Below are 24,463 nucleotides of genomic sequence, written 5' to 3' on the forward strand. Positions count from 1 at the left end.
TGCTAACCAGTGATAAAGTGTATATGCTCTCTCTCTGTAAACATGGTAACTTTGGATCATACCTGATTGAACTATTTAATCTACTTATAAGTCCCCAGTCATGTGCACTCCAGGTGCCTAGGGCATATAGATTAAATGCTACTAGTGGACCCGCAGCACGGATTGTGCCACCCACTTAAGTAGCTCCTTTTCCTTGTCCCAGGCCTACCATTGCTAGGCCTGTGTGTGCAGTTTCACTGCCACCTCGACTTGGCATTTAAAAGTACTTGCCAAGCCTAGAACTCCCCTTTTTCTGCATATAAGTCACCCTTAATGTGTGCCCTGGGTATCCCCTAGAGCAGGGTGCTGTGTAGGTAAAAGACAGGACATGTACCTGTGTAGTTATATGTCCTGGTAGTGTAAAACTCCTAAATTCGTTTTTGCACTACTGGGAGACCTGCTCCCTTCATAGGCTAACATTGGGGCTGCCCTCATACACTGTTGAAGTGGCAGCTGCTGATCTGAAAGGAGCAGGGAGGTCATATTTAGTATGGCCAGAATGGTAATACAAAATCCTACTGACTGGTGAAGTCGGATTTAATATTACTATTCTAGAAATGCCACTTTTAGAAAGTGAGCATTTCTTTGCACTTAAATCCTTCTGTGCCTTACAATCCACGTCTGGCTAGGTTTAGTTGACAGCTCCTTGTGCATTCACTCAGACACACCCCAAACACAGGGTACTCAGCCTCACTTGCATACATCTGCATTTTGAATGGGTCTTCCTGGGCTGGGAGGGTGGAGGGCCTGCCCTCACACAAAGGACTGCCACACCCCCTACTGGGACCCTGGCAGACAGGATTGAACTGAAAGGGGACCTGGTGCACTTCTTAGCCACTCTTTGAAGTCTCCCCCACTTCAAAGGCACATTTGGGTATAAAACAGGGCCTCTGCCCTACCTCATCAGACACTTGCTGGAGAAGAAACCGGAACCAGAAACTACATCCTGCCAAGAAGAACTGCCTGGCTGCTCAAAGGACTCACCTGTCTGCTTTCTACAAAGGACTGCTGTCTTGCTGTTGCCCTGCTGCCTTGCTGAACTCTTGTCTGGCTGTGAAAGTGCTCTCCAAGGGCTTGGATAGAGCTTGCCTCCTGTTCCTTGAAGTCTCAGGACCAAAAAGACTTCTTCCTTTCACTTGGACGCTCCGTGCGCCGAAACTTTCGACGCACAGCTTGTTTCGCGGCGAGAAAAACGCCGCACACCGACGCTGATCGACGCGACGCCCTCGGGGCGATCGAGACTTCGACGCACAACCTCGCAAGGACCAAGCCGCTCGACTTTCCAGGAGAAATCGACGCGACACCCACCGTGAGTGCGAAACTTTGACGCACGGCCTCGCAAGGACAACGCCGCCCGACTTCCAAGGAGAAATCGACGCGACGCCTGCCGTGAGACCAAACTTTCGACGCACGGCCTCGCAAGGACAACGCCGCCCGACTTCCAAGGAGAAATCGACGCGACGCCTACCGTGAGATCGAAACTTCGACGCGCAGCCCCGCAGAACGACGCGCAGCCGGAAAACAAGCAGGAGAATCCACGCACAGACCCGGGACATCTGGTAATCCCCGCGATCCACAAAAAGAGACTGTCTGCGCGCCGGAAAACGACGCCCGACTTCCCCGCGTGGAAAAGACCGACGCAAGTCTGTGTGTGCTGAGGAGAAATCGACGCACACACCCCTTTTTCCACGCATCTCTTCTCCTGTGGCCCTCTGAGGAGATTTTCCACCAGAAACCAGGTACTTTGTGCGTGAAAGACACTGTATTGCATTCTAAAGACTTAAGACACTCTATATCACTTCCCTGTGATATCTCTACAATTTTCCATTGCAACTTTATTCTTTTTGACCTACAATTATCCTGATAAATATTATATATTTTTCTAAACACTGTGTGGTGTATTTTTGTGGTGCTATATGGTGGTATTGTATGATTTATTGCACAAATACTTTACACATTGCCTTCTAAGTTAAGCCTGACTGCTCGTGCCAAGCTACCAGAGGGTGGGCACAGGATAATCTTGGATAGTGTGTGACTTACCCTGACTAGAGTGAGGGCTTTTGCTTGGACAGGAAGTAACCTGACTGCCAACCAAAAACCCCATTTCTAACACAGTGTCAGTCCTATTGACTGATATCACTCTTAAATTGTGATTATAAAGTCTTTATAAGTATTCTAGCTGCTAGCTTGGCTAAAGTGGTGGGCAGCACAATAAATGAGGACCAGAAGGGTTTCCTACCTGAGAGGCAAATGAGGCAACTGACTCACTCCCTGATATGATTGATCGATTTAGCAACAACCTTAGGAGCCTACCTCACAGTCGTAACCCTTGACGTGGCCAAGGCTTTTGACCCCGTCAATTGGAAATATCTAGCAGGTGCGTGGAAATGTTTTGAAATAGAGGGTGAGTTTCTAAATGTATTGAGTATGATCTAAGATAAAGCCATGCGCTCAGGGTCTGGTTAATGGTAGCCTCACTGCACAAGTTAAAACAGGAAGAGGGACCAGGCAGGGTTGTCTTCTGTCTCCCATTCTTTTTGACCTGTATATTGAGCCTTTGGCTCAAAGCCTGAGAGTAAACATGGAAAATACGCCATTTGAGTAGGTGCTTTCTCCAGAATTATATATAGACGACGTGGTGCTGTACACCTCAAATGCGGAGTCTGCCATCCCATCATTAATGGAAAAATTGAAGTGGTTTGGGGAGTTATCCGGCTAAATGAAGAAAAAACAGAGATAATGGTTTGAAACCAGGATTTTGGAAATATTCAAACTTCGAGAGAGCTAAGATATTTGGGGTTAACAATAACACAGGGTTTGGAGAAAGTTCTGTTACTGAACACTGAAGATGTTTATCAGGAGGTGGATAGACCTTAAAAAGATGGCAGAACCTCTCCCTTACTCTACATGGCTGGGTAAATCTGGTTAAAATGTTTATTTTACCTAAATTCTCTTATGTATTTGACAATATCTCATTAAGTTTTAATAAGAAATTCCTCATGAAGATACAGGGGAGAATTACATCTTTTATGTGGACTGGTAAAGGGATCAGGCTTTCCTGGAGAAAGTTGAGAAGGAAGGTGGGGAAATGTGGATTAGGGCTCCTGTATATTCAATTGTACTGTTGGTCCTATCAATTGAAGAACCACAGGATGCCACTCCATCAGTCAGACAGGTCTTTAGTGGGTCTCATGTATTGTGCCATGCTAAGCGACCTTCCTGAGGAAGGCTTTTTATATAAGTTTGGCACCCCAAAATGTACTAAAAGGTGCGTCTGAAGTGCTTAAAGGCAGTGGCTAAAGTGTTGTATGGGGGTCGGGTCACTCTTGGGGATCCTGTATAATAGTAAACTGTCCCCAGTATGGGACTCTTCATGGACCCCAGTATGCGTACTGCATCACTTGGCAAGGCCCCTGAGGGCATGTGGAATAACTAACTGGGGATAGATGGCTGAAGGGTGAAGGGGTCTTTCCTGGGACACCTGGAGGGAGTTGACAAATAGGAAGCTATCTGGGTTTATGTTCTATTACCTGAGTGTGTGGTTCAGTACTCAAGGGTGGACTGAGACTGAGTTGAATCCTATGGAAAAGGATCTTTAGGAACCTAAGGCAAGGAAGAAGGAGATATCATGATGGTAACAGTACCTTTTGGAAGCAGCAAAGGGGAGTATGAAACCCCCTCATCTTGCCTGGGATTGATGCCTGCCATGCGCAGAGCTGGAAAAACTATGGCAAGTATCAATTCATTTGCTTTACACTGTGACTAAATCAGCTGAATTAAGCAGAAACCAGTTTTTACTGTCTATAGATCTTAGTGGATGCCACTGACGTGGCCAAGATAAGGGGAGATGAGGACTCTGGATGCAGGAGGTGTGAAGTAAAAGGGGCGGATGATGTCCACATGTGAAGCGTGGGTAAGACAATCTTGGACATTCTGGGAGTAAATGTGGAGGTAAGCTCCACTTTGATTCTGGTTTGTATGGTGTGGCAAGAGGCCAGAGCTGTATTTCCCTCAAAATGATAAAGTAAGTTGACTTTCTATTTGATCCTCCTGGCAAGGAGGGAGATATGCAAAATGTGGCGTCAGCCCTCACCTTCTACCTGGTGTGGCTGGTGAAAGACAGTGGGGAACTTTAGGGATTTGGACAATAAGAGTAATAAGTGCAAGAGAGAGGCAGGAAAAGAAGGATTTTGGAATCTGCTCAAAACTGGAGGACATCATCCTATCCAATGATTATACCTCTTGATCAAATGTGGCAGGGGAGGCAAGGTGTTGTGGGCCACAAATCTGCCCATGTTATCAACCTCAGTAGGATGAAAGGTTGAGATGCCTATTTCAGGATGAACTCCAGTAACTTTCAAGTTGAACACAGATCACTGGAGCATGTTTGACAGGTTAGATAACATAATGAAAAGCAAACGTCCTTGTCCCTATCATTTGTAAAGGTCAACATCAAGATTGGCCTTTATGGAAACTAAAAAAAAGTCCAAATTCTGGGAGAGTGGGCATAGTTATGCACCCTCTCGTGTTCTCAATCATTCTTGCTTCTGAGTACATTCTCGGTCATTAGCACTTATTCTGATCATCTCCCTATTCTGAGCTTCTTTGTATTATCCCTATCATTCCTTCCCACGTTTCAACTGTCCATCATCCCTGTTGCCTTTTGCTGTCATCGTTATTTCTGCATTGTGTACATTTTACATTTTGCAACACCTAGGCTTCCTTTTAACTTTTAACTTCAATAATATTTCATCTACTTTTTAGATTGTCCATTATGTCTCCTCTCTTTCGCCTTCATTGTTATTTCTACTCTTTTGAAAATTTCCACCATTGCTGCTCCATAGAAATATGTAAATTTAATAGCACTCACCCCACCTGCTTATTTCCTTCCTTCATTGTCAGACACATTATAGTATTTTGCTTCAATCTTGTTTGAAAAGTGATGTTGATATACTTCTTATTGTATAGGGCAAGAAACTGGAGGTCATGATCCATTGTCTACTGTATCAAAAGGTACTGCACTTAACATTCCATTTTGCATTGTACTCAATGTCCTCATTAATGAATTATTAAAATTAGATATGAGTAAATGATTCATTCATGAATTGTACCTGGTGGGTGTGATAACTGAAAGATAGATAGACAGCATGGAAGAAGGTTATGCCCATACCCTGAATCTGTGAGACAGTGGATGGGTGCGATAATGTGACTTTCCCACCATTCACTGTTCCACATTTCATTTCCACCTTTGACAAGTGATGGCAGGTGTAGGGTTGAGTCAGGATTGTAGGAGTGTGATCTATGTTTAAGTCCTTACCATGTCTTGTCAATTTTACATTATTTTAGATTTTGTGGTGTAGCTACTGGTAGCTACTAATATACTCCTTTTAAATATACCTCCCCTTTAAATGTTAGCTTTTACAGAGAATACCATTTATATTGTTTTATTTACATGTCCATCTCTAATGGTGAAGACAAAGAGGTTTTGGGTTAACTGTAGTCTGTCTCAGGCTTCCTTCTCACAGTTTTGCAGGCAAAAGAGATCATAGATAGCTGTAAGCTGCCTTGGGGTTGTGTTTGGGTTGTGGGTAAACTCTCACTGGGCCTATCCTTGATGTGACGCAAAATAGTACAATGCTCACTATAGAGCAGGGGTTGATGGGGCCGATGGTCTTAACCCTCATGCCTTGCTTAAGAACCCGCAACAAGGGTGTGGGTGGTGTCTGTTGAGCCACCTTTCGTAATGATGGGTGCATATTTTTTCTACTTCCTGCCTTGGCCAAAGGCAGGGGTGGTGTATGTAATCCCCACACCTTGCCAAAGTGTGACAGGGCTCTTCTGTTAACCCCTCCTCTGTCAAGTGTGGGGGATGTGTTTCCTTGGCCAAGGCTGGGGTTTTCTTTAGCACCCTTTCCCGCTCAGTAGTGATTTTGCTTGTCTTTCACTGTGTACAGCTGACAGGCTATTTAGCCTGATTTATCCTTTCCCCTCACTTGGGCTGCCTTTGTTTAATCACTGCCTCTCTTATGTTGGGTGAGAATTTATCAGCCCTTCCCTTGCGAAGAGTTAGTGTGTTTGTTAATCTCTCTGTCTTGCCGAAGTTGTGGAAGATTATGGTTGATTTTATCTACCTTATTCAGGGATGAACAGGCAGTGTGTTTGTTTGTCCCATGCATTGGTCAAGGGTGGGGTGATTTTAGTTAGTTCCTTACTCTTCACATGCTGCAAAAGTGATCTCTTGCACCACTGCACCTTTCACAAGGGTGAGTGGAACTCTTACGTTTTTTTTCTCTCTCCTGATGTACGTAAACATTTACAGATAACTAAAATGTTGCTTTTGAAAGTGTGCATTTTTGAGAATACCATGTTTCATCAATGAACATTCAACTTCCTGAGGTATCCTACTTGTTATGATGTTTGACACCTTTGTGTCATTCTAATCTACGGCAGACTAACTACAGAGGGAGATAATGACTGGATGGCAGCCAGTTGGTTTTCCTTGAAAATGACTCCAAGGTCTAATCAAATAGTCTTCTGCGAAGATTATATTTCAGATTTTACTCTTGACGACTCCTCCAAATATTATTTCTGTTTTGATTTTGGATTTTGATGGTCATCAGCACACTTTGACCTAGTAAAGTTGAATGAAAAAGCTGAATCGACCCTAAGGTTAAGACTAACAGCTAAAATTAGCAGTTAATACCTGGGTAAATATTTTTAAGTAAACCGCTGTTCATATATGTATGCTTGAGCACAAAAAGGACGGCAAGCTTGATTGCACTAACTTGCCTTACTAATAGTTAAAACTCAAAACATTCACTAAAGAAAAACGTAGAGGATGCTTTATCAAAGTCAATGTTATTTTGCAGACAAGCATTTGAATTTATCTTTCAAGTTATCCTTAAGGTGCGTTGTGGATTTAGGGATGTGTGTAATTTGTGTAATTGTCTCTAGTGCAATTATGCATAATTACCACAAAATAACGCACTGTTACATACAATTATGTGAGGAGCATACTCCAACATTTAGCGATATTTAGTGCTATTTCCTCAGCACAAAATACACCCTTGTGCCCAAATGGACCATAGGATCCATTTTGTGTTAAGAAAATTACACTAAATGCAAAAGGACACGAACAGCAGTAGGGAGCAGCTGCTTGTGCTCTCTAAGCTTTTTGTTCCTGTCCTCCTGCTGTAGTATTTTTGCCTCAAATTAATCTTAATTTCTTGAGCGGGTGTAATTGCATAATTTAAATAATCAGAGGAGTAATGCGGAATTACCAAAATTAATCTGATTACTCCATCGTAATTGAAATTCCTCCCAGGTCTACTGGCAATCTCAGAATTCTCTTCTCATGTAGATACTTCAAACGAGCGCCCTACCATACAGATATTATATTTGTGACCTGGATAAACTTAGGGCCTCATTTACAAGGCCACAGCGGCACACTGCGCCACCAGGGTGCCATTTTTTTAAGCTCCGGCGGCACAGTGTTCCAGCCATATTTACAAGGCCACGCAAAATCACCTTGCATGGCTTTTCATGGACTTGTAGATATGGACCCCTTTCACGCATAAGACCGCATGAAAGGGGTGGTCTGTGGGTGTTGCTATGGGTGTTACCACGCATCATCAATGGAACCCGAAGGAATCTGATGCATTCCCAGATTTACAAGTCTGGGAATGCGTCAGATTCCTACACCACCTCAGGGGTGGAGTAACAGTGACGCATAGGGGAGAAATATCTTTATTTGTCCTCGTTTTTTCCTCTTTCTCTGTGTGTTGCATTCTGCAGCACACATACAAATAGGAAAACATTTCTTGTGATTGTTTTTGTGCAGGAAGAAATACCTTCCTGCACAAAAACAATCATCCCTACAAAGCAGGCACTCTTGCACCATGATGCAAGGGTGCCTCCATTGACGCTAAGCAACAGTTTGTGCGCCAGTGCAGGGGGAGATGACAGAAATGCACTGTATATTGTAGATACTGTGCATTTCTGCCTTTTCTTGGTGGCGCAGGGTGGCTTGCTGTGCCGCCCTGCGCCACGAGCCTTGTAAATGAGACCCTAAGAGTGGTATCGATATTTTCCTGCACTTTTTGGTTATACAGAGTGAGAGCTGGGGCTTCAGGTTTTGCGGAGGGAGCAGAAGTCTGGACACAGGCTACTAAGCAGTACCATGAACCCATACTTGAAAAAAAACTTGAGTACGGTGTGAAACCTTTGATGGCAGATAAGCTAGGAATAACTAGGAAGTTATTTGACTCAGATCACACCAGGGTGTGATGGGGAAAGTGTTTTGTACTCAGTTTCTAAAACATAAAGGGCCCAGTCTTTTCATGCATCAATGAATGAAGCAAAGGGATTTAAACGTAATTTACTGCTTTGGTGACAAAAACTAAAGTGAGTGCAACTGAAGTGAGACTTGATTACACTGTCTTATTAAGAATTACACTCGGGCTACAGTGCTTGGAATATTTTAAGTTCCTGTTATTGGTTGTTTTATAGCCTAATTATAGGATATTCCTGAAACATAATCTGGAGGACACAAAACTATTTATCACCATTGCTCAAGGAGAAAATAAATAACATGGTAATATTTGTTGCAGGAGCCTGGGCTCAAAATGACAGGCCTTAACTACTGCAGCGTTCTAGGGATCAAAGCGATGGCTCAGAGTCAAATGTGAGAAACCAACATTCTTGTTGAAGATGATGGTGAAGAACATGAACCAGTAGAGACAGGCTTACAGGCGGAATTGGAATTTGGAGAAGCTACTAGGATGAGAAGGATCTGAGATTTGGAGGGATCAAGACTATGCTGGATATTAGCCCTCTAGTGCTTGATGTCAGTTAAAGGTTAACCTAGATCTGCCTGTACAGATTCCATTTGGTTCTTGAGAATTAGCCCCAGATGGGTGATGCCCACACATATAAAGAAGAGGCTCCAAAACAGTTCAGTAAAAAGGCTAACGTTCTCAGATAACACTTAAAGAAAATAGGTGAAAGATCAGACCCAAAAGGGGTGGCCAGGGGCTTTGATTTAGAAAATGAATGAAAAAGAGGACAAAAGTAGTACATTAAAGTTCCAAACTCCGGATTCCAGTTTCCACGGGATGTTGGAGTTGAAGTAACTGGGCAACAACTTTGAACACACCCAAAAGCTCCCAAGGTATAAAATGTGGCACCCCAAAACATCCACTTCTCTGTTTAAGTGCAGGAATGACAACAAAAATCACACTTCAAGTACTTAGATGAGGCCTCAATTCAACCTGACGTGTGTCTAGAATAGCAAACAATGTGATCTGCAAGTGTTGAGTGACCACTCTCTCTAGATGTTCATCCAAGAAAGGTATAAGAGAGACTGGTCAAAACGTATGAGGAATCACAGCTTTTTCAACGAGTGTCTGGTGATCACTGTCTTGAATTTGTTGAGTACTATCTTTGAGTAACCATTTAGTGTGTGTGTCGAATCAGAAACAAAATACCTTCCTAGCTCTTTGAATGAAGATATTAGACAATGGTACAAATTAGCGTCCGTCGTTTTGCTGTTGATGAAGCAGAAAAAGAAAGGCTAACAAACATTCATATATCATGTCACAAAATCGTATAAGGAAGTGTGATTTTAGCAAAGAAAAATAATGTATGTGGGAAAATGTGCCCAAGGAGTAGTTTGCCTTTATTATAAACGAGCTTAATTAATCATGAAGAATTGACAATGTAGTAATCCGTTAGAATTGCAAATGTATTCTAATATTGTCTTGTTGAAACTGTTATATGCTTAGCTTAAATTTAGCAGAGGCTTTGGCCTAGTTGCCTGGTCTCAAATGTAACTGCGTGGTTTTCACTTGTATTAACAAAAACGTATTTTAAACTTAAAGGCTGTATTTTTCCAGTAGAATGACTAATACACTTATCTTAAGGTTTCGTGCTAGGCAAGTTTCATCCCCTTTGAAGCAAGGTCAGTTTCTGCAGGTGCAGACAATTAAGACACTGATACAGAAATAATTGGCAAACTGTGTTGCTACTTCTGTTCCAAAGCTCCAAGGACACCTTATTCATAAATGAGTACTAAGAGAAAGACACTATTCATTGGTCAAAGAGAAGCCACCCTATGAACCCTCCAATGGAAGACCCTGAAGAATTTGGAACGTTTCTTACTTAAACCCACTGGACAAAGAGAAGTCAGCCATTTTCCTTGATGACATTTTGAAGCCAGATTCAAGACGCCATTTTTAAATGACACTTTGATGCCTTTTCTCTATTCCAGAGAGAAAGAGACTTTAAGAATTCTCACCCTAGAGACTTTAACTTTAACTTTACCCCGTCTTGCCCATGCGATAACTTTTGCCCCATTTTCCTTGCTGCCGCAAGGAAACTTACCTTAAATTTTGCCCCTTTGAAGATTGCCCCATGCTGATCGAACCGGTACCTGAAGGACGAAGACTTACCTTGAATGCTGATTTTATTTGGTAATTATGAAAGGATAATTGTATTATGCATTGTGTTTTCCTTCTTAGGTACCAACTGCTTATTTTGACAGAGCCCAAGCTAGAAGTTTTCTAAATTTATGTTGACTACATTTGTTTTGCATGAAGCCCCACATGCCAATGCTAATTAGAGGTTAGTTGAGGTATTCATTTGATGCACCATGTTGAATTGAAATCTTGTTATGCTGACCGATGTATGCAATTAGTCAAATTCAGTTACTTATATTAGTGATTTGCATTGCTATAACCGAGTGCATTATAATCCAGATTTTGCGTAGATTGCGTTTCTTCCGTCGCTATGGACAGCTAGTAATGTTCGTATACGTATATCATTTGATTTTGAAACTTACTTATATTGTATTAGCTTTGTTAATATAGGGAAATAAACTCATTAACCTTTAATAAACAGGTGTGGTTATTCATGACTGAAAGGTCATGGTGTGTCTAATTACTGATTTCCTGTGTAGCTGATTTGTTGTTTGATTCGTTAATTGAGTATTGGTCATTGATTATAAATGGTTATTGATTATAAAGGATTATTAGTTATTAATTTGAGGGATCCGACTATTCTTGGATGAGGAGAACCCAACTCGGTTAAAAGGTTCACCGACATCCAGCGTGTCCAAGTATGAGTAATTTATAAGGAATGGACGCGCTATCATTGTCTAGAAGAAGCTTCAGAAGTTTAAAGGCAGGCAGTATGGGCTAGGTTTCTAGCAGAAGCAGGGATAATAATTGTAATTTCTAGAGCAGGAGGAAGAACAAACTCTATTTCTCATTGGATAAGAGCTCAACCCGAGAATGGCCATAGTGTGGAAATGCTGCAACACGCAAGCTGGCTGTTCCTGGGTTTGTGGATTCTGGTCTGACTGAGAAGAGTAATTTGGTTATATTGGGATCATTAAAACTGTGGACACAGAAATAAAGCTGTTTTTCAAGGTAAATATTTGCTTTGAAGTATGGCTTTAATTGTATTTTAAACGCAGCAATTCACTTGTCACCACAGGAACCAGCGGGTTCTGTTCGGTCTTAAGTTTTTTATCTGCTCACAGTTCTCACTTATCATTAGTAGGGGTCACTTTGTGACCCTAGGGCCCAGACAACCTTCTGTAATGTACAACCTTGTTTGCAGGACTAGCATCCTGACAATTCATCTGTTGTCAATTAACTATTAAAACTGCTTTCTTACTAAAATTTCAATAAGATAGGCAGGAGAGTTCAGAACTTGACTGTCCTGCGGTGATGTGAGTTCTGTAAACGGTGCGCAAATCATCCATTAATGTCATCTTCCATTGGCACATAACTTCCCACAGGACTTAACTACCAATAGTGTAGCGGGTGCAGTGACACCGTGGCCCAGGGATTTGATGGGGGTACCACAACCCACTTATGCCTATATTTGTTTTTACAGAAAACTCGTGGAAGATGCTCATTTTCCTGGTTTGCATAATGACCCATTTCGCCCTTCCTACACCACTGCCTTTCCAGACACGAAATAAATGTATTTCATAGATGTATTTAGCCCACATAAAATACAATCGGGCTCAAGTATCGTTAGCCAATTGTTGATAATATTCTAAGACCACTGCCAGCTCGTGTGTCCAAAAGAAACAAGTATCACTAGATGACACCCTTGGGGGGAGTGAAAAGCAATGAATGGAAAAAGAACAAGACGGTTTTAAATGGAAAGTTGTTGCGTATTAACCTGGCGTAATCCCTATCGTGTTACTCTACGGTCTTTAACACTTGCACATTTATGTTTCTCAAGTTTGCTGACTAATTTGTGAACTTTTGCATCCGTTTGTTAGTTTTAATATGTTCCAAGGGGGATTAAACACATTTCCATTCACAAGTTGCCATGCGCTGTAAAACCTGAGCCATTACTGCTTGTTATTCTCTCATGTCTGCTAATGAAAGCCAGCTCACCAAAAACACAAATAAACCAGAAACTCGATAGGTTTTAAGTACTGCCAGGTTTTAGCGCATTCAGCTGATTCGGTTGTAGGATCTAAAAAGTGCTTACCTACACAAGTGAAGTTGTTCGCTGCGAGCAGGAAACCAGGGTTGCATTGGCAGTTAAATGAACCAGGTGTATTAATACATCTATGGTGGCAGTACGGAGGTCGCATACACTCATCTATATCTGGCGTCAAGAAAAACAACATACAGATTAGTCAGGAGTGCAGGCTCAACACAATACTCTGCTGTCAAATTATATGACGTTGATTAACATGCCCATTGTCTCAATATTAAATATAAAGCTTAGAGTGCTTTGCTTTTGTAGACATCATTCTCTAATTTGTTTCGTGCCATAAACATAATTTTGAATAACTTGTGGTTAAATAGGTTGCCTATGTGGAAAACAACGCTGACCCTCTTAAATGTGCTAGTATTCCGAGGTTAGGAGCAGGGATTTGTTTGCGGTTTGATATATTAGGAACTCGGGCCAAGGACAGCTTTATATCAACATCATTTATATTACACAAGAGAACATTCACCTTTTGACCTGGCAAAATAAGGCCCGTGTGTATACTTTTTTGCACCGCATTTACGTCACTTTTTGACGCAAAAGCGGCGCAAACTTACAAAACACAATTATATTTTGTAAGTTTGCGCCGCTTTTTTGTAAAAAAAAAGTGAACAAATGCGGCGCAAAAAAAGTATAAATAAGGGCCTAAGTACTTTGCCCAGAATATTCTGCGGTCTTGCCAACGCCAGGACTTGAACTTGGCTCGAAGGTCGACAGCTCTAGCTTTCACGGTCAGCAGCTTTTGTCCACAAGGACGACTCCTTTCCTCTCCTACCCGCCGGCCGCTCACCTGCAGGGTTGCCACCTGACCGTTTTTTACTTGTATGGTGCTGTATCATGATTAGGAGCTCTTGATCAATGCAGAACCGAGCGCCTGTTATTTTTCCTCGTAAGGCTTTTCACGATAATACTTTAAGTGCAGGATTTTGCCTGAGTTAAGGCCTGAAATTTACCCTGAAGAAGTCGGAAGCAGTGCTTCCGCTTGTTCTCTTTGGAGAAATACTGAGGACCTCATTTACAAGAAACTGATGCATTGGCTGTAATGAGTCAGATTTCTTGGGCTGCCCAACCATTCCCTAACAACGTGATGGATGCGCTGTATTTACTACATAGAGCTCCATGGCCCACATTTTCACATATGAGTCCGAAATTCTAACGCACTGGTGGTGCTAATTTGACGCATTGCTGAATTAGCGTAAAAAAGTTACGCTACTCCAGCAATGCGAGGAATGCTCCCAGAGACAAAAGCCCTGCATCAATTTAATGCCTGCTCTGAGCAGGCATTAAACTGCTGACGAAGTGAAGTCGCAAAATAACGCAATGAAATGTAAATTTCACTGCATCAGTTTTGCGTGACTTTTTGCCTGGGTATGCCTACCTTGCATACATTATACCTGCCGCAGGTATAATGTGATGTAAGGCTTTACAAATTGACACACTGGGCCCAATGCGTCAGTTTGTAAATCTGGAGCAGTGTAAAGCACTGGTTACTGCCACCATTGCGTCAAAAAAATTACACAACAGTAGCACAAAGGCCTTGTAATTGAGGCCCTGAATTTATATGCATGAACTTTATACTCCTCAGATGCAAAAAAACAGCTACTCTGCTCTGCCAGTTTATCATGATACGGCCTCTGGCCTAGGCTTGTAAAAATATTTGGGAAAGGCAGTAAAATGTGGTATTTTTCCCTTCAGAAAAATGAACTTAAAACAACAAATATGTAAAGAAATCAGTTAAAAAGTATTTTAGCTGTTCTAGAAATTGGGTTACTGGTTGACTGGGGTTTGAGCCCTGGTCAAGCGTCAACCACCATGGGTAAGGCACACGCAAACCCCAAATTAATCTTTGTTCGACCCCATGGTAGCTTGGCACAGAGCAGTCAGGCTTAATTTAGAGGCAATGTGTAAATTATTTCTGCACACAAAAAGAATACCATACCAGCTTAGAAAAACTATTTAATTTAATGAACAAAACAATACCTAAATAAAAAAATCCAATCAGTAAAACATCTGGTCGCACTGGACTGAGTCAAAGTTAAAAGTTCAGGACGACAGTGATGGAGCACAGGTAGGATGCAATCCCAGATTAGTCTCTCTGAAGATTTACCTTCTCAAGTTTTCTGCTAAGAGTACTGTTCTTGTTGAAGAATGTCACCAGGAGCAAGTACAGCATTGCTGATGGTGGTCAGTAGGGCGAGAAGAGCAAGCTCAGCATTGTAGATGGGCGGGCTTGAGTTTCAAGTTGGTGGTCCACGCAGATGAATGAAGTGCTTGCGGCGGCTCGTGCTGATTTTCGCTGCAAGTTGAATAGTTCCGGTGCGAACAAGTCATTCGCAGTCACAAAAAGCCCAAAAGCTTGGCTTTAACAGCTTAAGAACTACACCAAGGGTCCAGGACCTGAAAAGCACCTATTGGGAGTCAGGGACTTGCTGAAGACAGGTCCAGGAGCTGTTGGGGTGGCTGTCATGTCTTTCAGGCTCAGATCAGGAGGCAAGTAGACTAGCCCTTTGAGTCACTCTGGGGTCCTGGATGCAAGATGAGTTGCAGGTCCACTCCGTCTGCGCAGGCAAGAGGGGAGCAGGCAGGTCAGCACACAAGGCAGCAGCTCTTGCCCAGTAGCAGTCCAGTATGAGTGTACATGTCCAACCTTTTGAATACACTGCACTCTACCCTTGGGACTGTTCAAAGCCTACCTTATGGGGGACACATATAATTAAAAGGAAGGTTTGGGCCTGGCAAAAGGTTTATTTTGCCAGGTAGACATGGCAGGTTAAACTGCACACACAGGCACTGTGGTAGCAGGACTGAGAAACGTTTAAAGGGCTACTTAAGTGGGTGGCACAATCTGTGCTGCAGGCCCAACAGTAATGTTTAATTTACATGCACTGGGCACGTGTAGTGCCACTTTAATAGGGACTTAAGTATGCCAATTGGGTATAAGCCAATTCTACTATGTTTCAAGGAGAGAGCACACGCAATGTAGCACTGGTTAGCATTGGTAAAGTGCACAGAGTCCTAAGGCCAACAAAACAGAATTCAACAAAAAAGTTGGAGATGACCCTGCGGAAAGCGCCATGCCCAACAAGCTGTATAAATCAATTCAAAATGATTAGTACACAAAAAAGAGGATAGTATGCTATGTTACAAAAGATTCCTGACAATTTTGTACAAATTATTTTTCACCTACCAGCTCTTGGCTGTTCCCAAATAGCAAAACCTAAGCAAATGTAATTTGTTTAAAGAATGGTGGTGACTCTATTGGTGAGGTAGGGAGAGTGTTACAGGGAATACAGCTGATTCCAAGCAGGCAGTCCTTCCACACCGAAAAAACTGAGTGGAGAAACATAGGAATCTGCATCTGGTAGCACCCTCAAGGTAATCAGAGTGCATAGGTGCAGCCGGCCCTACCAATTCCAATCTTACTACAGGAGAGAGCGTGCAATGTTCTCTACACCAGACTCAAACCTTCCTTAACAATTTCCCAATGCCTGGACCCACAACCAGCAAGTGGTAAAGAAGAGGAGCACAGACCCCAGAATTAGGGATAACCTAAAAAAGGCCCATGAATTCTGAGCCTTTATGATTATTCTCCATTCTGGTGACTTAAATTTATAAGCCTGGCGTTTGGGATGGAGAGGATTCTAGATTTTGTAGTCCATGACCCAGTTTCTCCCTCTCTAAACTCCCATCAACTTTTAATGAGGCCCTATGTAAAATCATACTAACTGAATGATTAGGCCCAAAGAACACTTTAGTTTTGTGTAATACAAGTGTGCAATATATCCATCAATGAAAAAAACACATTTGAAATGTCTTAACTACTTACGTCATGTCCTACTCTCCATCCAACTGCAGTTATTCAATGAAATAAACCTATAAAATAGAGACAGACAACCTGCTTGCCCCCTAAGACTTGCAGGAATGTAATCCCCTTTTTCTTTTTCACTCAAACAAACTTCCCTCCACAGTGCTTTATAAGGAGGGTCCTTTCATCTCATTACAACTAGTTTGTCTCCTTATGGAGAAAAGCTCCCTACTGCCTTTTTTCCACTTTGTTCTATCTTTGTTTGTAGATGGGATCTTTTGCATCTGAAAGCCAGGATAGACCTGATGTTGCTGCTTTCCGACGTACTGGGTGGCATAATATTGATACCAGAATATACCTCATGTATATTTTCCTGCATGACTCTTGACAGGTGTAATCATGACATGCAAGTCAGTTTCTATGACCTCCTTGCTGTGCTTTGCACCCTAATGGAAGAAATCTGATATGCAACATTATGGCATTTGGAAAGGCTGTCCCAATTTGATAGGTGCTTCTGAAGGTAGGTGGTTGCAAAATCTTGAGTTCTCCAGGTCTCCTGCTTGGGCTTAATGTTTAGGGTGGAACAGGACTGGTATGCACCTTCAGTGGAAACAGAAAATTATATTTGATTTTTCCTAACCATTGATTCTCATATGCAGTTTGTTTGGTCTCGCTAAACTAGGACGTTGGGTGGGAGGGGGGAATGTTTTATGTTTTATGTTTTTGACAGGTGCTGCAGTGGTCTAATGACACGTCACTACAGTCCCCTCCAACAGGACTGACACTATGCTCTTACACACACATCCATCCATTCACACGCATCACCAGTTAGGTCACCTTGCTAATAAAAATATGCCAGGCACATTCCCACATTTAAGTTCTCCACAGCACCCAGTTTCATTGTTATCCTTTACAATGATGAAGACTAAGGGCATGAAATATTAAATGGCAACCAGGTAATCTGAAACCTACCTGCCAGCTCAGCATTGGCCATGATAAAGCAAAACTCCAGCTTCATCACTGCCGCTCTAGACAGTTGAGGATCCCATAGTTTGCTTACCAACTGTGCTGAGAGAGCTGATGTTCTTCCCCGTGTTGGTTGTTGGAGGGATGAGTTGAGTGACAAAAAGCCTGTCTGTAGAAAGGATAAATCAAGCTAACTTTGCCCAGACCAAAACTGAGCCCTTCAAGCCCAGCAATCCTACTGCTTCAGGCAGTGTCAGTTTGCACAGAGGGCATCACATTAGGACAGGGTCTCACACACAAAAGACAGAAGGCAGTGCATACGGCGAAGTCCTCAATTCATTAAGCAAAAAACTGCCCTCCTCACCAGCAGCGCTCAGTGTCTGGAATCTGGGACTGCGACCCGTTTCTGCATGTGGAACAACAAAGAAAGGAAGGCTACTCCCTCTTTCCTCCAACTGAAGGGCCTGATCTAGTCTGTGCTTACCTTTTAGAGATGAGACTGCCACCCGCGGTTTAACCCTTACCACACTCAGTGCTGGGTTGAGCTCTCCTATGTCCCACTGTCAGTTCCTGCCTGGCAGCATCATGCTCCTCCCTAGTCACAGTCAGGCTTGAAGGAGAATACCCCATGCTATTAAATAAAGACTGGTACCCAGCAGTGCTGAAGCCACCCGGCCTGCACAGGCGAAGCCAGCACCCACCCACCAGAGATGAGGCTGACTGCTATGTCACTGCTCTGTGTTAGAGGCCTCATATGTATGAACAGCAGAGATAGCCTCTGAAGGCCCTGAATTGAGACAGGTTTTGCCTGGGCTGATATTTGTGGCCATGGGTTCATTTTCCTTGTCAGACGTTCTGCCCTCCTCTGTGTACTTCACTTTTGTGAAGGTCCTGCACCAGCTCAGCAGAAATGAAAACTCGCCCGTTGGCCAATGGTTCCTGCTGGGATGACTGCGTTCCATTGTATGAGGACTGATCTTGCCTTTGGAGGAAGCTCACCTGCACTTCCTGGGTGGGTCAGTACTCGGAAGAAGTGGGACTCACTGCACATTCCCACAGAGATGCCTTATTTGCTCCTTGCTCCTCCATACCCTTTAACACAGCCCCTTTGTGAAGTTCAGCTAATCGCACTGCAGGCCACATAGATGCACAATGGTATTGTTCTGCTATTATCGTCCAAGGTTGCAAAGAAAGCTACAAAATTCCCAAGGGATTTAACTGAGCCAGAAGCCACATGAATCTGTGAGAAAGGCATTCCAAACAAGAGTGAAATGAGTGAGGTAGGTGTACACTACACCAAAGGCCCCACTGCCACCACCATTGCACTTGAGCACCTGGGCAGCACCAATATTAGTGGCACAAGAGACACATACTGAGGTCAGAACCTGAGGCTAGCACCCGATGTCTCAAGGCAACAGAAATGTGCCCCACAAGTCAGACCCAGAAAATCTGTAGAATTGTTATGAGAAAGGCTAAGGAGAGGAAGATCCTGCACTGCATGACCTTGCTGCTGCATGAAGGTGTACTACACTGTAGACTAGAAGCCCAGCCTCTTAAAGTTAAATTGACACAGCATGTGCCTCCACAATGAGACTGTTACAGACAATGCAGATCTGCGGTGGTGCTGACCCCAATACTATAACACACAAAAGAACACCTAGGTCTTTAGCAAGAGAAAGAGAGACAAAACACAAATAACCTAACTGCAATGGATATTCCTTTCTAAAGACTATTTCCCTCACCCACCAAAGATGACATGCTTAATCATCAGGAATCTCCTCACATCGTGACAGCTATCCCAGGTGTTCTTTTGTGTGTTTTGCCATTCCCATTGCAACCTGCTGTGAGAGCCATCACCTTCCACAAAGGCAATGCAGAGAAGCCTGAAACTGACATTTGAAAGAAAACCACGACAAACCAGTTCTGAAAACTCAAACAGTGGATCCACATCCTTTGTAATTGTATAATTTTGGGAGATTGGGGTGCTCTGTAAATCTCCCCTGGCCCTCTTTGGCTGTGTTTGAGCTGACCCCAGTACACCATAAACTTGGCACAAGACCAAAACCCTGGCATTAATTTTGGCCCTGGCAAAAGTGTAATCTACATGTGCACAGAGACCTAGGCCTGTCTATGAAAATGTGAGGTCAGGATCTATCCCATGACTTGGAGGGTGCACCAAGCATACCCTCTTAGTAGGCAGTGGACTACTGCCCATGGCCAGCGTACATCAAATTAAGTAGTGGTAGCAGCACACTATGGGCCTCATTACGACCCTGGCGGCCGGCAGTAAGCTGGCGATAACACCGCCAACAGGCTGGCGGTGTTCCGCCAGCTATTATGACGATGGCGCAATAGCCACTATACCGCCAGGCTTCTGCCTGATGGTCATAATCCCCAGGGCAGCGGTGCAAGCAACGCTGCCCTGGGGATTATGAGTCCCCGACCGCCAGTCTGGCCACGGCGGTAAACACCGCCATGGAAAGGCTGGCAGTAAGGGGGATTTGGGGTGCCCCTGGGGGCCCCGCCACTGCCCATGCACCTGGCATGGGCAGTGCAGGGGCCCCCAGGAATAGCCCCATCGCGCATTTTACTGCCCGACGGGTGCTACTGCACCCGCTGCACATCAGCAGTGCCGCCGGCTCTATTATGAGCCGGCAGCAATGTTGATGTGACTTTTCCACTGGGTCAGCGGACGGTAACACTGGCCTAGCAGAAAAGTCGAAATAGGGAGCCAGAAATACCGCCAGCACTGGCGGTATTCTGGCGCTCGCAGCCTCATGTTTTTTAACTCAGAGCATTAGAAAACCTTTTTCCTAAGTCAGTGTGAATGCAGTTGACTGAACCTACTCGTATGATAACAAATCTAAGGTAGTAAGACTGTGTGTTGTGTGAGTCTGAGCACTGGTGTAAGTGAGATCCATTTTTGATGCCCCTAGTTTATCATGTCACAGTATCGAGGATGAGGCCAGCTTCCACCATACAGTGGAAGTGTACTGCCTGAATTCCTGTACCTGGAGGGCAGAGAGCAAGGCACTGATGTAAAGAGGATAGAGACGGTGCTCCTTTTAGAAACTGCATGAGGGCCTTCTTAGCAAATGACTGCTAATTAGTTCTCCCTGAGCATGCCAGTTGGTAGATGATAGAGGTGCTGCTGTAGTTTCCATTGTTTAAGGTGAAGACATTTATAGGCAGGGTCTCCCTCTTTGTCTGTATCTCACTGCTCTTTCAGGAAGTCTGATTATATCTAGGTGCAGAGAACTCACACTTCCTTTGGTCAATTTTTTAGATACTACTGCTTGGAGCCAGTCCCATTGCTACATGCTGCGAGAGCCACCACCTTCTACAAAGTCAATGTCTGCAGGAAAGCCTGAAACTGACATTTGAAAGAGAAACAACAAACTGGTTCTGAAAACTCAAACAGGGGATCCACATCCTCTGTCTGGAAATGTATTTAAAAGTAAGATCCAAACCAACCCATGTTGTTCATCATAATCAAGGAAGTGAGTCCTCCACAGATAACTCAAAGGACTGTTGTGTGACTAAGGCTGGTGTCTGTTTGGCAGCCAATTTGCCAGAGGTGAGGAGAGATCACTTGAAATCTGCCGGGAAGACCGCCTTTCCTTTTAGAGACAGGAGTGTGCCTGTCTTTTCCGACTAAGAGACTGTAGAGGGGCAGAAGCATAGTATATTTCCAGTGTGGGGAAACCTAGAGAAAGTGAACGACTTTAAGGAAGTTAGCCTGGAGTGGCCCATGTGTGGAAGGGGTACCCTGATCTTGCTAAACCGTTCCCATTGTGAACTACATCAAGATTTCCCCACAAAGCAACCACTCAGAGATATTATCAGTCTTCTATGGCTGAAAGGCTGGTGCAGTTGTTGTTTAAAGCCAAGTACTCCTGCCTTGCTGAGGTATGCAGCTTGCTTTGCCCTGAGGTTGCAACTATCAAGAGTATCTGTGAAGGTGAGTGCATCATAGAGAGCTTGCAACTGCCAATGACTGCAAGTTGGTAGAGGAAGCAACCACACTGATATTGCTGAAGTCTCCACATGTCCAGCGACATTGCATTCCCAACCCCTGACATTCAAATGTTGCCACTGATGTGGGACCCGTGCATGCATCTGTCATGCACTTGCCAGGACTCATGCATGCATCTGACATGCACTTGCCAGGACTCAAACTGGCGAAAGAAGGTAACCACAAGGTTGCAAAATGTGTGTGAATAAGCTGAGAAGTGGGTGGACGCCTGCTGTAGGACCTAAGACATTTTCTGTGCCAATATCGCACTGAAGGAAAAGCGACTGAACTGTTGACAGCTGATTGAGTGACTGCACCTGTGCCTAGTTAAAGCATGTCCCTGTGAAGAGGCAGAAGATTACAAATGCTGGAGAAGTTTGTGGGGGAGGGGAGATAGGTGTAGAAGGGTTTAGTCTTTAGACTTGAACACAAATTTAGCCCGGTATTGCATTGCTCTCTAGTTGTGTTGTGTAGTACTGAGTAACTATGTCATTTTTAGTACTTTCTTATACTTAAAAGACTATCACTGGGCTGGACAATAAATTATCTTGTCTGTGGGTTGGCTGCTGAGTTCTAATTTCTTGCTTCTCCACACTACCTCTTTGAGAAGCCTGTAACTGTTGGCTCTTACTCTCTTGAGACTTAAGTGTGTAAAGGTTTGCACTTGGCTCAGTTAGCCCACTTTGCAGAGCCACAGTAGGTTGGACCCCAGGACATCAGTGACAAACGACCTCACCCACAATGGTTGAAGCCTAGCTTTCCCTGTCTGTGCTCTTTCCACTGGGAATAGATTCTGACACCCAGCATCACAGCATGCTTCACTCCAGTGCTGGCACACCATGCCAACTCCTTATTGCAGCCACAACATGCCAATTGCACGAGAATACAGCCCTCTGCTGCTGCACACCTTCACTAAATGAAAGCTCCTTGAAGAGGGAGAACAGGTAGTATGATGCTACACCAGTCTGTTTACGTCACACATGAAGGGAATGAAGAATGATGCCTGCTCTCAGAGTGCTTCATCTATTACAGCATAATTTCTATAACAGATGCTAAATTGGCCCATACAGAAAAAGGTGCATACCCGTGCCCCAGGAAGAAGACTTTCCAGTTTGCACAGGTGAATCTGATGACTGCTATTGTGCAGAGGAAGAGAAAAATAGAAGAACCTACAGTGGCCTCTAAGGAAACTGGATCATGCCTGAAAACCACCACCATAACTGATTTGTACTGCTGATTGTGAGTGCACTGATTGACACACCACAGGCAGGTCACTGATGTAACAACAACGTGGAGACCCAAGAGTAAGCCAGGCTGCTTATAGGCAGAGTTTCTAATGCCTAGCTTCCTTTTACAACCATCCAGACACCACCACAGGCTGCCTTTTAAACCATGGCATTTATGCAGGAGTATCATAGGCACTTTGAACAGTCTGAAGATGTTAGCACCAGCAACTCACAGATTCATTGAGATAAGTAGTCAGTCCAGTTATCATCACACTAACCTTCAATCCACAGGTGTTTAGACAAAATATCAGGAAAAAATATTGTGTGGAAAATATATCATGTCAAGAATGCTGAGGACAAAAATAACGTGAAGGTAAGTTTCTATAGGTAAGCAGCATTTTACTATATATAATTCCACATATACGTACTTTGAAACATAGGTACATAGATGTGGAGTTAAGAATAGTAAATCTATACTTACCTATTTGCATTTACCTTCTCAATAATTTGATCCTCGATATTTTAGACATGACATTCTGCCCACACAATATTTTTGTTACTGATATTCTGTCAGTGACCCGATACACCATGGAAAACCTCTTCAAATCCACGGGAAACCAGTCGACAATGTTTACTTATGTTTCAACTATGATGTGTTGGCCCTCCTGACATCAACTAAGGACAATTCAGGGATCCATGTTGTTCAAGATTGACTCCACTTGCAATGCCATCTTGTCAGTTTCTTCACAAGTGCATCACCAGTTCTGCGTACACAGCATCTTACAAGTTGACATAGTCAGACCATCTGTATTTCATCAAAGGCCAAAATGAACCCTAGAAAGTGGCAGGTCTGAGCAATATTTACAGGGCTACTAATGTGGGTGGTGCAACCAGTGCTGCAGGCCCACTAGTAGCCTTTGATTTACAGGCCTAGGGCACCTCTAGTGCACGTTACTAGTGACTTACTAGCAAATCAAATACGCCAGTCATGAAAAAGCCAATCACCAATACTATTTTACACAGGAACACTTGCACTTTAGCACTGGTCAGCAATGATAAAGTGCCCAGAGTACCAAAAACAGCAAAAACAGAGTTCAGCACACAGTCAAAACATGGGAAGCAGAGGCAAAAAAGACAGGGGTGACCACAACAAGGATGCCAGGTATAACAATTAGTAAATGATTAATGAGTTTTAAATGATGTGCAGAACTAGGAGAAATGCAGTTCACTGTTGTATCTAACGAAATGCAGTAACAAAGCTTTCTCATTTGAAATTAAAGTATTACCCGTATTAACAAAATATTACTAATGTTGAATTTACACATTTGAATATTATATGCGTTTTACTAAAATGTATTAAACACATTATTGTGATTCCTTTGTGTTAGCATGAGTGAGGTCTGTTAAAACTTGTAAATTGTGACCATGCTAGAAATGCTGATTCATTTCCTAACCTGAACTTTCTTTTAGGTTATGTTCTCATGAGAAGCTTAGCTAGTTGGCAAAGACTCTATTGTTCAAGTATAGAGAGAATGTAGCGTAGTGTCCTTGATGGAAGAACAGTGTGAAATGTGGACTGGTATCACATACAATTGTTGCAAATGTGCGTGGAGTCACACAGATGGAAGATGTTCCCATGACAGACCTAGGAAAGAATTGGAGTGTTACAACTTGGAGTCTGGTGATTGACTTCTATTGGATGATACCAATCCAACATGGCATGAACTGACACCTGTGATGAATCAAAATGCTTTGTGAAATTCTAAAACACCGATGGACATTTGAACTTTGGGCAGTCCCCGCAGTTCCTAACAGCCTGCTGAGGGCTCCTGATGCTTGCAGACATCTTGCTGATCATGATGCTTTGCTGATGAAGATTCCCTGAATGCTGTATCC

At 43.3% G+C, this 24,463-nt stretch overlaps 1 protein-coding gene across 1 annotated transcript in view; it reads right to left on the reverse strand.

Annotated features, from left to right (window-relative positions):
* The window catches only part of EFEMP1 (EGF containing fibulin extracellular matrix protein 1), a 572,290-nt gene that overhangs the window by 156,959 nt on the left and 390,868 nt on the right, over positions 1-24,463 (reverse strand). The window contains exon 6 of the mRNA XM_069234365.1: positions 12,550-12,669. Coding sequence (XP_069090466.1) covers positions 12,550-12,669 — 120 coding nt within the window. The remainder of the gene's footprint in view (positions 1-12,549; positions 12,670-24,463) is intronic.

The sequence above is a fragment of the Pleurodeles waltl genome, chromosome 5, assembly GCF_031143425.1.
Source record: "Pleurodeles waltl isolate 20211129_DDA chromosome 5, aPleWal1.hap1.20221129, whole genome shotgun sequence".
NCBI classification, from domain to species: Eukaryota; Metazoa; Chordata; class Amphibia; order Caudata; family Salamandridae; genus Pleurodeles; species Pleurodeles waltl.